Consider the following 13,929-nt stretch of genomic DNA (forward strand, 5'->3'; position numbering starts at 1 on the left):
AGATGATACAGCAATCCTACAAAATCCCCAGCATTCTTCTCTAGCAGTGTCTAGCGTGGAATTGCTCAATGTTCAACGTTGCTGCTCATCGTGATGGTGAAGCAATCGGAAGCTTGTCTAATGCGCTTGCATTGTCTTATGCTCGAATCCTTCCACTAGATTGGAGTATTAAAACGTTCTGCTGGATGTATTTAATATTTTGCACGTATTGCTTACAGATGAGCAGCAGTTGCAGATACCTGGAGATGTTTCAATACTAAAGCAGTACCAATAGAACTAAGAAAGTTTTGTTTAAACCTTATTTCTGTTGTGTTAAACAAGATTCTTCTTTAAGGCACTTTGAAGCACTTTTAAATATTGTTAAAAGAGGAGCAAGCCAATTGCTCATCGCACACACACTGATCATTGGCATGAAGACATGCAGAAGCCATGCTCAGGTCCTATCCACCTGCGGCTTTTCCTCATCCATTTGCAAAGGTAATTCCGATTCTTGACAGTTCTGAATCTGTTCTTCTAACGATGAGCCTGTTTCTAGAAAATAGGCCAACCAAGCATTCCAAGTGGATGGAATGGCAACGGAGCAAAAGCATTTCTTTTAGCTAATTACCCAGCCTAAACCAACCTAACGAATGGGACGGGACAGAATCAAGGCCACCGTTTGCCGCCACCAAACAGACAACAAGACAGCGGAAAAGAACCAAAAAAAGGGAAACAAACCCCCCCCCCCCCCCCGCCCCTATTGCACACCTTCGTTCGCCTTTCGCAGACATCCTCGTGTCGCTCCCCCACGGTACGGTTGGGTCTTTCTCTACGCCAACCATTTCTGCTTCGTGAGGCGTAATGTTGATTCCAGCTTACCGGAACGAACTCGCAGATTTCCCATTTCAACTTTTTTTTGTCGATGCTCTTCGCCCGGTACGGTCGCGGTCCATGTTTTGCCAAAAAGGAAAACGACCTCCGAAACAAATTAATCCTTCCTTCTTACCTTTTGTCCCTTAGTGCGACCATCGAAACCGCACTTTTACGGGTGGTGGGTGTGTATGTATCGAGCCAGCGGGAAGAATTACTTGCCAGTGTGCGCTCCCACCAACACCGGTGCTTCGAAACCCTCTGCATCGGCTGGTTCACCCTAAGCCAATCCCTAGTCAATTTCGGTGTTGGCACCGCTGTATGTATGTATGCGTACCACCGCCACGTTTTCCCCCCTGGTACTCGTCCAAAAGATCGGTCGCCTTTTCTAATTACCCGCACGCGTTTTGGCACCAAACTGGAACGCAACCCACCGGGTGATGGGCGAAGAGCTTTGTTACCGGCAGCCGAGCGTGCGTAATTCCCGGACCTCCCGCATCCACGGATTTCCTGCACGAGAACCGTCACTGTGTCATACCATCACTTCATAAATCATTCATAGAACCCATTCAATCCCACGGACTAATCTTTCGGCTTCTCTTCTGCTGGCTGTGTACCGAACACCTCCTTCTACCACTTCCCTTGCTCCACATCGGATGGCACAGAGCATAAGCAGGACGGTAGCCTAGTTAATCTTAATTTGTTTCGATGGATAAAAGGAACAGATATATTTATGTGAGTGTGTAGCACGTTTGTGGGCAGGTTGCCAAACTGTTACGGGAAAACTATACGACATCAATTCGATTCTGTGTGACTGTGCAGGAAAATAAATAAAATAAAGCAGTAGCAAACCGGCCTCCGTGTGTGCGTGTTTGCAAATTTAGGGTGAAGCTGTGCGATGGGATCCAGACAATCGAACCCTTTCAGATGCGCGTTTCCCTAAGTAAAGTCGAACTCATTTCCGCGGAAAATTTAAAACACGAAATCAATATAAATTTGAATATTCGTTCATAATTGTAGGGAAAGATGTTTAACTTTCCAGGTTTTGTTCAAGATTTTATAAATAATGTCTACTGCCAACGTATTCTTAGTCTTCGGAAAATGTCTTCATAATGTTAGTTTGAGGACATTGTAATAAATAGTTGTGTAAGTTTTATTATTGTCCCTATTGTTTGCATTCGAAGCATATTTTCATGCTCCAATATTATCATGCCTTGGTTCGAAGAATTCGAAAATTGTTCTACAATAACGCCCAGCACCGCCAACAGTATCGTCCATGTCAAGGGTTAAGCCTCTAATGGAAACTGAGTGCACACAAAAGCGAAAAGGAAACCGTTCCACCTCCAACCACATGCACAGGTGCTTATAAACGAACCCTGCCCCGCCGCACTGCCGCGAGATTCTGGCCATTTTTGTATCGGGACTCGAATCGAATCAATTTATATAAATTTGCACGCTTCACTGCACATGATGCACATGCCACACAACACACTCCATCACTGGGAAAGCGCTTTGGACCGACCACCAACACCGCCCACTCAGGTGTGCACATATTGGCCCCGAGATCGGACCGGTGGAGCCACTTGCAACGCGAAAGCATTTTTTGCCCCCATCGCTTCATATATGCAACACACCTTGTCGGATCTCCGTTGAACGGACGGGAAAGGTGAACCCGATCCCGGGCACAAACACACAACCAACCAACGTGTGTTGTGTGGTCGCGGCAGGATTATTGAGATTTTCGATCGAAAGATAGTTCGCTGTGTCGTGCCCCCCTCCCGCCCCCGGTGTGGAGCGAAGCGCAGTGAGTGCTGTTCATGTGCACGCTTTTGCCTTTCACCGCTGCCTCTGTCCGGCAGCCAAACGGTAGTGCACGATGGTAGCGAATGGATGTAACAAATCTTTTTCTACTGGCACCGCCGGCAGTACGTTGCCGTTCACGTTGCGTCCCACAGGAATCGTGGCCACGTTTGGAGCCGCTGAACGATTTTGATGGATAGGATAAATTCTTGCTGGAGCGAAAGTTTCACTTGGTTCGTTTTGGGAACGTATTTAAATTTTATGCACATCCCCAAATTGTGAACATACTCTTCCCCTCTACACTCCATCTCTCTACAGCACATTGGCCGAAAGCTTTAGTATGAAGCGTTTTGGTTCGTGCTGGCAAAGGTCGGATTTGGTGCCGTGCATGTTCGGGCGGTGGTGCATTTAATGAAAATGGTTCTGCTTTTCATTCGTTTTTCCCACCGGTAAGCCGGCCTTAGCGGAATATGGAAACAACTTTAGGATGAGGTGCTTCTTTTGTACTGGTTGAATGGTTTAATTTATCTGGATTTCCCTATAAAGGAAGTCGCTCATAGCGCTGTATGGTGCTAAATGTGTTTTTTTTCCTATTTAATGTAAAGCTGTAAAATGAGGGAATTAAAATTTTCATATAGTTTGTTTTTGTGTTTTTTGTTTGATTTGCAATGGTATTTTACATTCATAAATATAAATCGAAAGTTATGTATACTCATGCAAGGTTAGATTTGTATCTGTGATAACTTCCTTGTTGTTATTAAAGTTATCTAATGTCTAATTCATGAACAATCAGGCTTTTCCATTCTATTTCGAGCACGATGGGTGATATAATTGCTTTTATGGCTATTACATTTGAACAAAAATATTCTCGCGCTTAATGAATAGATTTTGAATTTAAAATCTTCCATGAATTGTACGTCGTTATCAAACACCATTTACTGTCAAATTGTTTTGAATTTGCAATATGATACTTGAAAAGGCATATGTTTTTCAACATCGTTTATTTTCATAATTTGTTTTTATCCTGTCTTGATTCATTAGTTCTGATCGAAGTCTATCTATGGGAATATTTGTGAGTTACTAGGCGCCACTCTTGTTATTGGAGCTTTGGCCAGCTTATAATACCTAAAAAGATGTGAACAATATGAATTTATTAAGCTGTTAAATGGAACTTGAATGTACATGACGATGTCCAAAACTTGCTTCTTTCGCCAATTTTACTAATCGCCGATGGTAATTTTTTTCTTTCCACAATTGTGATCGTAGTTGATCTTTGCTCACATTAATGAACTACCAGGCGCCTCCATCCGCTGTAGATTTTTGCGTTATTTAACGCTTGAAAAATTTAAGCAAGCGTTACGCAATGTTGCGCTGTTTAATCTTAGCGGTCGATTGTATTTTTAGTATCTGATTAGTTATGTGGATTATAGGAAGTAAAAGAGCTCATTTTTATTTTAGTTTATTACATCAGTCGATCTATATTATGAACTACCAGGCGCCTCCATTTCGCGGGGCATTCATTTAACGTTCGTTTAAAGCTCAGCAATATGTTTCCTTTCTCCTGTGCAGTAACCAAAACATGCCAGGACAAGCTGTAAACCCCATAACTCCAGCACAAAGTCAAAACATTTTAGATACATTGCGCAAAACAAACATAAACGAATGATACGCGTAGCGACAAGCCAAATATAAATAAAACACATTTCCACCTGGCACGGGCAGTTGCTTGAACTCTTAATCTTATTAAAATAGTCCCTGTTTTCCAACCATTCAACCTTCGGGCACCCGGTAGCTGACAAGATTTTCTTTAACGCGTACCCGTTTCTGCAGTAACAGCGTTTCACCATTTTTCGCTAAAAGCGACCAACACACATCACAAATGACTCCGGTTTGTACTCTCTCTCACTCGCTCCACAACAACCACAGGCAGAAGGAAAGAATGGCAAAAATCCGGTTTCGTAAATTATTGATTCTCAATCCTTTTATCAACATCTTTTTTCATATATTTCATTGTTGAAAAGCATTTATGGTACCCTGACTTTCATGAGTTTTTTTTTGTAAGTCTTCGCTGGCTTTTCCACCTTCAAAAGGGACAACCCCTCCACTCCCTGTGTCTGTGTTTGTTTTGGTTGAAAAAAAAACCGTTTACTGAACGAACGGATGGAATGTGGACACCTTTTATTCTTTGGTATTCTTTTTTTTTTTGCTTTTCTCACCGTACAATAAAGCTAGAAGTGGTGAAGATAAAGGTTTTTACTTTCAATCCGCTCGAAGCGTCGCTGTGCGATCGCTGGCTACGATCTCCACGTCATTCCCGTTCCTGCCCGCTGTGTCTGTGTGAGGGGAAAACTGGGTAGCATAAGCTAACACACATCCGACGACGGGCAAAACGATAATAATAAATGTAATATGGCAATAGCAATAAAAATATCTGCAAGCAACAGACAGGGAGAGTTTGTGTGTGGGTGCCGTTTTGCTTATTGGCGAGGACCGTACAGTCCTTGTATGGATTTGCAGTCGATCCTTCCTCCTTGAAAAGGAAAACCCCGTGAAGGAATAAGAACGGAACCAGATTTTAACGATGCCTTCCGACCGCCGAACATCGCCGCTCTGAAGCTGCTTGCTCGTATGTTCTGGGTGGGTTTTTGGCATAGTCTGCTTTATCCACCATCAACGATCTTCCTCTCATGCGCTCTGCGTCCTCTACGCGGACAATAGGAATGGATGGCTTAACGAACGCATGGTGACGAGGAAGCGAGAACACATACGGTGGCATCCCAAGGGCTTCCCGGTCGCAGCACCAAAGGGCAAACATCATATGAGTGTACCCACGGGGAACCCTAGCGCTTAGTTCGGTTCGCACACAATTCTGGTTCGATGGTTGAACGATTTTTCTTCAATCGAACGAACCACCGCCGGAAGGACGAACTCGAAAGGATTTAAAATGCTAACAGGTTACTTCCGTTGGGTGACTCTCTGCTATCGTCGCTGAAAAGTGCAACGGCAGTAGTGCAGAGCCACCCACTTCCACCGATAGTTTTCCTCTTTCTCTCTCTCTCGCTCCCTCTCTTTATTCGCCATTGCTTGACAGAGTGCTTTTTGATCGATGGAAAATGCTTCCAATTCGGCGCACCGAAGCTTTTGTGCAGGTGCAACGTGTGAACGGGTGCTGTTTTCGGAACGGAGATTGTTTGTCAGTACGACACATTGTCATCGCGTATGGGTGTGTGCTCGGCTGTGTGTGTGAGTGTTTGTTTATGAGTACAAGTGTGAAAACGGAAAACTTTTTATTACCGCTTCAATGCATCGGCACGTTATCGGAAGTTAGCTGTGGATTCACTTCCGAGACGTGTTTATTGGTTGAGTGGTGAAATTGTTGTTCACATGCGGCTTGAGAAGGTTGAAAGTTTGTTTAGAAAATATTTTTGTTTGATTTTGGGAATAATTTATTGTTTATATAACTCAACAGTTATAGAGAAATTTCTTTCAAAAATAATCATTGTGATGTTCAATAACAAAACATTGATATTGTATTCGATTTCAGTAAGGAAAAACTAAAACAATTAAATGATAAAAGCTTTAAAAAAAGCTAACCATGAAGGAAAAGGTCGAAAAGATGGAAAATTATGGCAAATATTTATGATATAAACCATGTGTAAGGATCTAACAGTCTGAGTGAAATAAAATCACGCATACACACCAACAAAGTCGTTGCGGTATTAACGGTTGATCTGCTGCGCTACCACTAAGGAAGGATGTACGACGACACGACTCCGTCCTATATTTCTCCCTACGTTCGACATTGTTCTAAAGTTCTATCGTGTCTTTGTGCACGTGTCATTACACATATTACCTTACAATGCATATTCCCATTTCTATCGAAAGCAAAATGGTTTCGCTTTATTATAATGTTTTCCCTATTGCTTGTTTACCTTTGACTCTTCGTTACAGGAGTGTATGGTGATGTACAACGTGTAAAGATTCTCTACAACAAGAAAGATTCAGCATTGATTCAGATGGCTGAACCCTACCAGGCGTATTTGGGTAAGTGAAAGGAAATTAGGGTAAAATATTGTAAATATTATTGTTTCCCTTGCTCATCGGCACCCCTTTCTGGAGAAATCCAATGTTTAATACAGAGACAATTACGAGTAACCTCACTTAAACTATTTATTAATATTCATTAAACAAACTAAGGTGACAAATTCCATACACCGTAATCGAAGGTATTCAATACCGTAAAATATGTTGTTATGCTATTTTTGGCGTTGCTTTCATGCCTTCATTCGCATTAATGTATCCCCGAAGGTAACGCAAACTAGTAAAACTACTAGTGTAACCCCGAAGGTACCGCAAACTAGATAGTACTTTTTCTTTCCTCAATTGTGATCGCAGTTGATCTTTGCTCACAATAATGAACTACCAGGCGCCTCCATCCGCTGTAGATTTTTGCACTAAAATAACGCTTGTAAAATTTAAGCAAGCGTTACGCAATGTTGCGCTGTTCAATCTAAGCTGTCGATTGCATTTTAGTATCTGATTAGTTAATTAAATTATAGGATGTAAAAGAGTGCATTTTTATTTTAGTTTATTACATCAGTCGATCTATATTATGAACTACCAGGCGCCTCCATTTCGCTGGGCATTTATTTATCGTTCGTTTAAAGCTCAGCAATATGTTTCCTTTCTCCTGTGCAGTAACCAAAACATTCCAGGACAAGCTGTAAACCCCATAACTCCAGCACAAAGTCAAAACATTTTAGATACATTGCGCTATTTAATCTATGCGTGTTGGATAGAAATCCAATGTTTAATACAAAGACAATTACGAGGAACCTCACTAAAACTATTAATTAATATTTATTAAACAAATTAAGGTAACATTCCATTCACCGTAATCGATGGTATTCAATACCGTGAAATACGCTGTTATGCTATGTTTGGTTTTGCTTTCATGCCTTCATCCGCATTATCCCCGAAGGTATCGAAAACTCCATCCAATTCAACCTGAGTAAAGGAGGGTATTTAAATATGCACACCGAGTGCATGTTGTTTCATTTCACTAGCTTACACGCAATAAATCTTAATGTAAATAAATAATCTAACGGCTGCAGCGGAAAAAACGATGTGGAAAGAAGCGAACGATGATAGTCACATTTCCACGGTCAGCAAGCAGTACGCGTGAGGGGTAAATGAATATGTGCAAAAAGTGCCTCACAAATACACAAACCAGATCCAGGCATCCAACCTTTCACCCGAAACGGAACGCAAAATGGAGTGGCTAGGATGGTAAAAGTTTTATTTTTCCGTTGCACACCGGAACTTACCGTCCGTAGGGGTGGTAGCATACCATGAAAGTGCAGGGAAAATATTTCAATTTTTACTCACCCATTTGTTTCACCCTGCGTGTGTGTGTGTGAAAATGTGCAAACTCCTATCAAAACCACACGTAGATTGTTTGTAACACATTGGGTCAGAGCGTGGACATTTATTAGATGAAAGTGCGATAGATCACTGCTACAAAATTTCCATCTCAATGGGAGAAAATTAAAGCAAAATGAAAAAAGAGAAGTTCTCTTAGATGTTTTTCATATTTTTCAGAGTAAATTTCTTAGCTCTATTTATTTGGTTACTTACTTGTAATCAATGAAAAGGGTAGGCAACGTTTTGCAACAACAACGTAGGCATCACAATAAATGCATTGTATTTGCATTCATCGTGTTAAACCAGTTAATAGATAACATTAAAAATATTCATTTGATTTGTTTGAAATACAAGACATTTTTGACAAGACAGTGATGACGAGAAGGACAACATAATCGATTGCAATATTGATAATGTGTTTTAAACCGTTGGTCATTGGTCAATAGAATAATGAATTGTGACAATAACATCTTTGACATTAGTTAAAATAAGAAATAAAAAAACTGTTTTCCAAAGACATTAAACATTTCATCAGGGGGGGTCGTTATGCCTGTGAAATTTTTGTCTTGGTCTAAATTCTTCCTTCGAATCCTGTATTACCGTACATTTTAAGTATAATAGCGCCATTTAAAAGTCCAACATATTTTCCAGAATATGTAATGTACGCATATCGGGCACTGGCTCACCGTGCGTCGGAAACCATTGGTTCGATACGGATGGGAAGGTTTTTTGTGCGTGCTTATGCACGTTTTAAACGTCACACCGGTGTATTTATCGATCTCGTTAACTCTGGTAAACGAACGGGCCCACCAGCAATGCCACATAGTGTGTAAAGTTGTTGTGGATTTGTTTTTCCATGCTTTACGCTTGTTCCTCTCCTTTGTTTTCGGCAGCATTCGTAGCACCTTTCGGCCAACTGCACCATCGTTTACATATCAAATAATAATTGGTAAAAATGTTTACATTCGCCTCTTCATACACTGTTCACTAGGAAGCGAAAAGTTTGTTTGTTGTTTTTTTTTGTTTTTGTTATGGCTTTCCGCATACTTATATACACCGGAGGATGTGCTCGATGTTTTCCTCTTGTTTTCCGGATAGGTTTTTTTTTTGCGTGCTATGGTCCCCTTTTCGCAACAGTTTGCATTTTCATTCATGAACTGATTGTTCCAAACGGATAGAAGAGGATGGAACGAAAACGCACACCAGATAAACAAACCGATAGGAAAACGAATGATTTCCTTGTTTTTACTCAATCCACAAGCGTTGCTTTCTCGCTTCGAATAACTAGGAGAAGCATTTTCTTCTCGTTGGTTTTTCCTTTTTTTCCCCAACACCGGAACGGAAACGGCTGTGTGAAGGCTACGGTGTATAAATTCATTTATTCTGAGCAACAAACCGAAGCAAATGGTGGTAGAAAGATGGTGAATACATCACCAACACCGTCCCTTGATGTTCATACAATTTGTGGCCCGAAATTGGAGAGGATTATTTTCACCGGTATACAAAAAAAAAACCACCCGGTCATTTCCGGTTTTACTACCCACCGCCAACAGGATTTGGTGGGGATTGTTTTCTGTTTCTCTTTTTTTGGATAAATCTAAATAAATAAATGCAACCAAAATTGAATGAATGAAAAGCTTAACGGACAGGCAAAAAGTGTATATAAAGCAATCCTTTTTCTGCCGTTTCGATGCGTTAACGCATTCCATTCCATTTTGCGCATCTCGATTACTAATTGCGTTTTTGTTTTTCGTTATCACCTTTTTTTCTACCAGCTATGACCCATTTGGACAAGCTCCGTATCTGGAACAAAACGATCCGCGTGATGCCGAGCAAACATCAGGCGGTACAGCTGCCGAAGGAAGGCCAACCGGACGCTGGGCTGACCCGCGACTATGCACAAAACCCACTGCATCGATTCAAGAAACCGGGCAGCAAAAACTACCAGAACATCTATCCACCATCTGCTACACTGCATTTAAGCAACATTCCGTAAGTATATTAGCGCCACCTCCAAGCACACTGGTCACTCCTGAATTCCTTTCCCGCACTGGTTTTGCGGTGTTAATGAACTTTGTACGCGGTTTTGTGCTTTTGTTTTACGAACGCGCTTCTGTTGTCCTACAGGGTTTTCGCGTTTCAGTCGTGAAATCAGTGTTGGAATCTGTACAACTTGAACAAGAGAACATCACGGTATATGTGGAGAAGGGCTTCACTCTCTCTCTCCCTCTCTCTTTCTCTCTCACTCTCTCTCTCTCTCTGGATATTTTTCAGAATTAAAACACAAAGCTGATTCTTGGTTCAACTCACCTTGACCAAAATCCAAAAATTCCACCCACTATCTCAGTGGCACTCAAAACCCCTGTAAGCGGCAACAGAACCGTATCTTCTCGCTACTCTTTCCTAATCATCAAACCAATTGAACGCAGACACCCCGGACACAGCACAGCTGTCGGTTGGCGATCGCTTCAAATATTGTTCTTTCATTTTGCCAGATTTTATTCCACGCGTAATAATATCCCAAGATAAAAGGTGGTCGGTGCTGGCTAGCACTGGTGGTGTAGTTGGTGTTTGGTTTAGAACCATCACCATCGCTGCGGCATATCGGCACCACTTGTGTAAGATTTTTAAAGGTGCCTGATTTGAGCACCCGCACGAAAACACCATCTGATGCCAATGGGTGGGCCATCGCTCTAACCCGGACGAACGGTGGAGGATCGTCAAGCGCCCGGCAAAAAAAGGGACATGGAAACACTTTTATGCATAATCCACTTCAGTAATTTTCTCTCATCCTCAAAACGGTCGGTGGTGGTGGCAGGCGTGGGGATGGACAGGAGGATAAAGCTGGTGGCAACATAACCACCCAACCAATCTAGCATCCTAACGAATGATTATGGCAAAGAAACGGAATTAAAGTCCAACCGTTCTCACCACCCACCCACACGCGGTATCTTTATCCTTGGTGGGCGTCAGACGACGACCACCAGTACGGGGACAGTACTTTGCTGTAACTATTAAAGAACTTAACCATGGAACCCTCTTAACGTGCTCTCGCTCCTAGCGGCGCTAGGACAGCAGACGGTAATGGGTCACCGAGCCGAATGCTAGCCATTAGTGGGATGGTGCTAGAAGTAGACAGTACACAGAGAAAGAGAGAAAGAGAGAGAGAGAGTCGAGGTGAAAAGAAAACAAACTTTTAATTATCTTCTTTCATCCCGCATCATCCGCGCAACCGGGGCCGCACACCGTTGGAGGGTGTATGTGTGCTTTAACCCCAATAGCCGATGGAGCGTTCGTGGATGATGGAACTCCCCAAGCTTGCGGAGCTCAACAGTTTTACAAAACCAGAGTGGATTTTGCAGGGGGGGGGGGGGGTTTTCCCACCCCCCGCACTACTTCTATTCCAATCCGATGAAACGCTGATCGGTGGAACGGAAAAGAGGGATTTTTAATCCTTTTGTTTGTAGTGTAACCTCCGACCACGCTATCCCCCAAACCGCAACAGTTGCTCTCTTGTCCCGCCCAACAGGGTAACATGGTCGATAAATTAACCATCGCTAGAGGATGCTCACGATGCTCCGCCTTTGTTCCTACACCCAGCCACCTCGCTCCGCACAGGCGAACGAACTAAAAGTGTATCTTTCCCTCGGCACGTTTCGCACCGTTACATACACCAGCGCCCGAGAGCGACTGTCATAAGTCGTGCAATGGTGCTTGGTCTTGATTTTGCACCACAATTCTATTGCCCCGTGTAGTGTCGTTCCAAGCGCGGCTGATGGGGTTAGAACGTTACAGCCACACTGGGAAGATAATTGTAACTAAATAAGTGGATTTGAAAGTACTACACGTGCAACAAAGTCAACATAGAGGTAGGGCTAGTAGAAAAGGCCAGTTGGATAGTTGCTGGACAGCAATAAAAGTTTGCAACGGAGCATACATGGTACGCAAGTGGTTTTGTGTTGCCGGATCAGCGTCGTATTCGTTCGAGGTGTGTTTTTGTTTCTAGATGCAGTAACAGTTGCGCTAAACCTCCAAGTGTAGTACAACTGTTGCTGTGTAATCCATGTTGGTAATTGTTGTTTAGTAGTGTTGATGTTTTCTTTAAGCATAAACGGATATAATCCTCTCGGGGATGTTTGAAATTACCTTCTCACGCTTTACTGCTCGTAAGCATGATGGTGAACATACGATTTGAGTAGTTTAGTTTTTTTTGCGCTGAGTTAAAAAAACATCTGTGCTTAATACTTCTTCCAGAAATAATATTCATTTGAACATTCAGTGAAGAGCCACTCGAATCATGAGTCGACTCTAAATGGATTCACGAGCTTACACATTCACTTGTTGTTTATCGGCTGCATTCAAACTTGCTACATTAAATATTGTGAAGTTTTTTTCCAACAAGCTTCAGAGATTCATGAATGTCCATGGTAGAAATTGGTAGTCACTCATTCGTTTAAATGATACATTCCCAATCGTACTCTGAATCAGACTCTTCCAACTCTAGTAAAAACAGTGATGAATTGTATAGCACACAATTTTCTAAATATATTCAACTCTTTTAGAAAAATACTCAACACCACTTCACCAGGTAGTTATATTCGAGGTTTTCACCTTCCCTTCGTAAAACAATCACTGCGGTAACATAATTATTTAGAGCACCCGATCGCCCAACACACGCCTCTCCATCGCCATCGCATCGTCCATAATTACATCGAAATGAAAACCATAACTCAAAGAGGACATTCTCTGCTTTCCACCTTGCAGAAACTGGTAACCACCGTCCCTATCGGGGTGACATTTACTATCAACCGGTGGTCCGGTGAAAACAATCGTATCGTGTGGTTGAGTCCCATAGGGAACTAACTGTGGGTAAAGGTGGAAGACCAATTCGCACCTGGTGGTTCTTCTTTCCACAATCATCCGGCTTGTGTTCTTTTTGTCGTATGTTTTTTTTGCTGTTTCTCTCTCACCCCGTAATGAAGTGGTGTGACGGCGAGAATGTGGCGACTAACCGGCCCGATTTCTTTCACGCTCAATTTCATTAAGAGAATTATTATGATAATGTAATTAAAGGGCAAAACTGCTGGTCAGCTAGTGGCGGTAATTATCGAACGTATAAGAGAGCACAGTGGCTGTTGACTGTAGGGTAAGGAATGATAGAGACCAGTCTTGTAAAACAGTTCGAAATGAATCGAAGTTGTATGTTTTTCGTGGGCAACTTACTTTACAAACTTAAAATAAGCTACAGCTAAGCTACTTAAAGTAGCTTTGCGGATTTTATCTGTTGAAGAACTACTGCAACGACGGCCGACCATCGTGTGACTCACAGAGCTTATCATTATAGCGGCTCTTCTATCGTCCCTCCAGATCCAAAACATCATTTGTGCATTTGCCTTTCTTTCGAGAGGATTCTTTTTCTCAGATTACTTTTACACCAAAGATCTCCCATAGCTATCCCAGGATAGGTCAAATTTTGAACGACTTATAAAATGCATCCACCTCCATTTAAGAATGTCTTTTAAGCGGTACTCAACAGCACAGTAAAAGCTACACCTCTAGCTAATCTTCCTTCCTGTATCTGGCGTTAACGTCATCGACTCACTATCCTTTACCATAATTAACACTATTATAATAATTTATTATTTAGCAATACCGGCCTGGCCGTTCCTGAGTAAATAAAAAATAATAATATTAATTTAATTTTCCCCATATCTTCTCTTCCAGAGCAACCGTAACCGAGGATGAAATTAAGGAAGCTTTCACCAAGAACAGTTTTGAGGTTAAGGCTTTTAAATTTTTCCCGTAAGTACCGATGGATACAGTAGACGATTGCACGTACAATCACTTCAGCTAAGT

The 13,929-nt window shown here is 42.0% G+C and overlaps 1 protein-coding gene across 7 annotated transcripts in view; it reads left to right on the plus strand.

Annotated features, from left to right (window-relative positions):
- LOC128298966 (polypyrimidine tract-binding protein 2) overlaps nt 1-13,929 on the plus strand; it is a 212,359-nt gene that overhangs the window by 197,221 nt on the left and 1,209 nt on the right. For all 7 annotated transcript variants that reach the window (XM_053034786.1, XM_053034788.1, XM_053034790.1 and 4 more), the window contains 3 exons: nt 6,601-6,693; nt 9,849-10,065; nt 13,798-13,875. In XM_053034786.1, the coding sequence (XP_052890746.1) occupies nt 6,601-6,693; nt 9,849-10,065; nt 13,798-13,875 (388 nt within the window). The remainder of the gene's footprint in view (nt 1-6,600; nt 6,694-9,848; nt 10,066-13,797; nt 13,876-13,929) is intronic.

This window comes from Anopheles moucheti, chromosome 2 (assembly GCF_943734755.1).
Source record: "Anopheles moucheti chromosome 2, idAnoMoucSN_F20_07, whole genome shotgun sequence".
Lineage (NCBI taxonomy): Eukaryota > Metazoa > Arthropoda > Insecta > Diptera > Culicidae > Anopheles > Anopheles moucheti.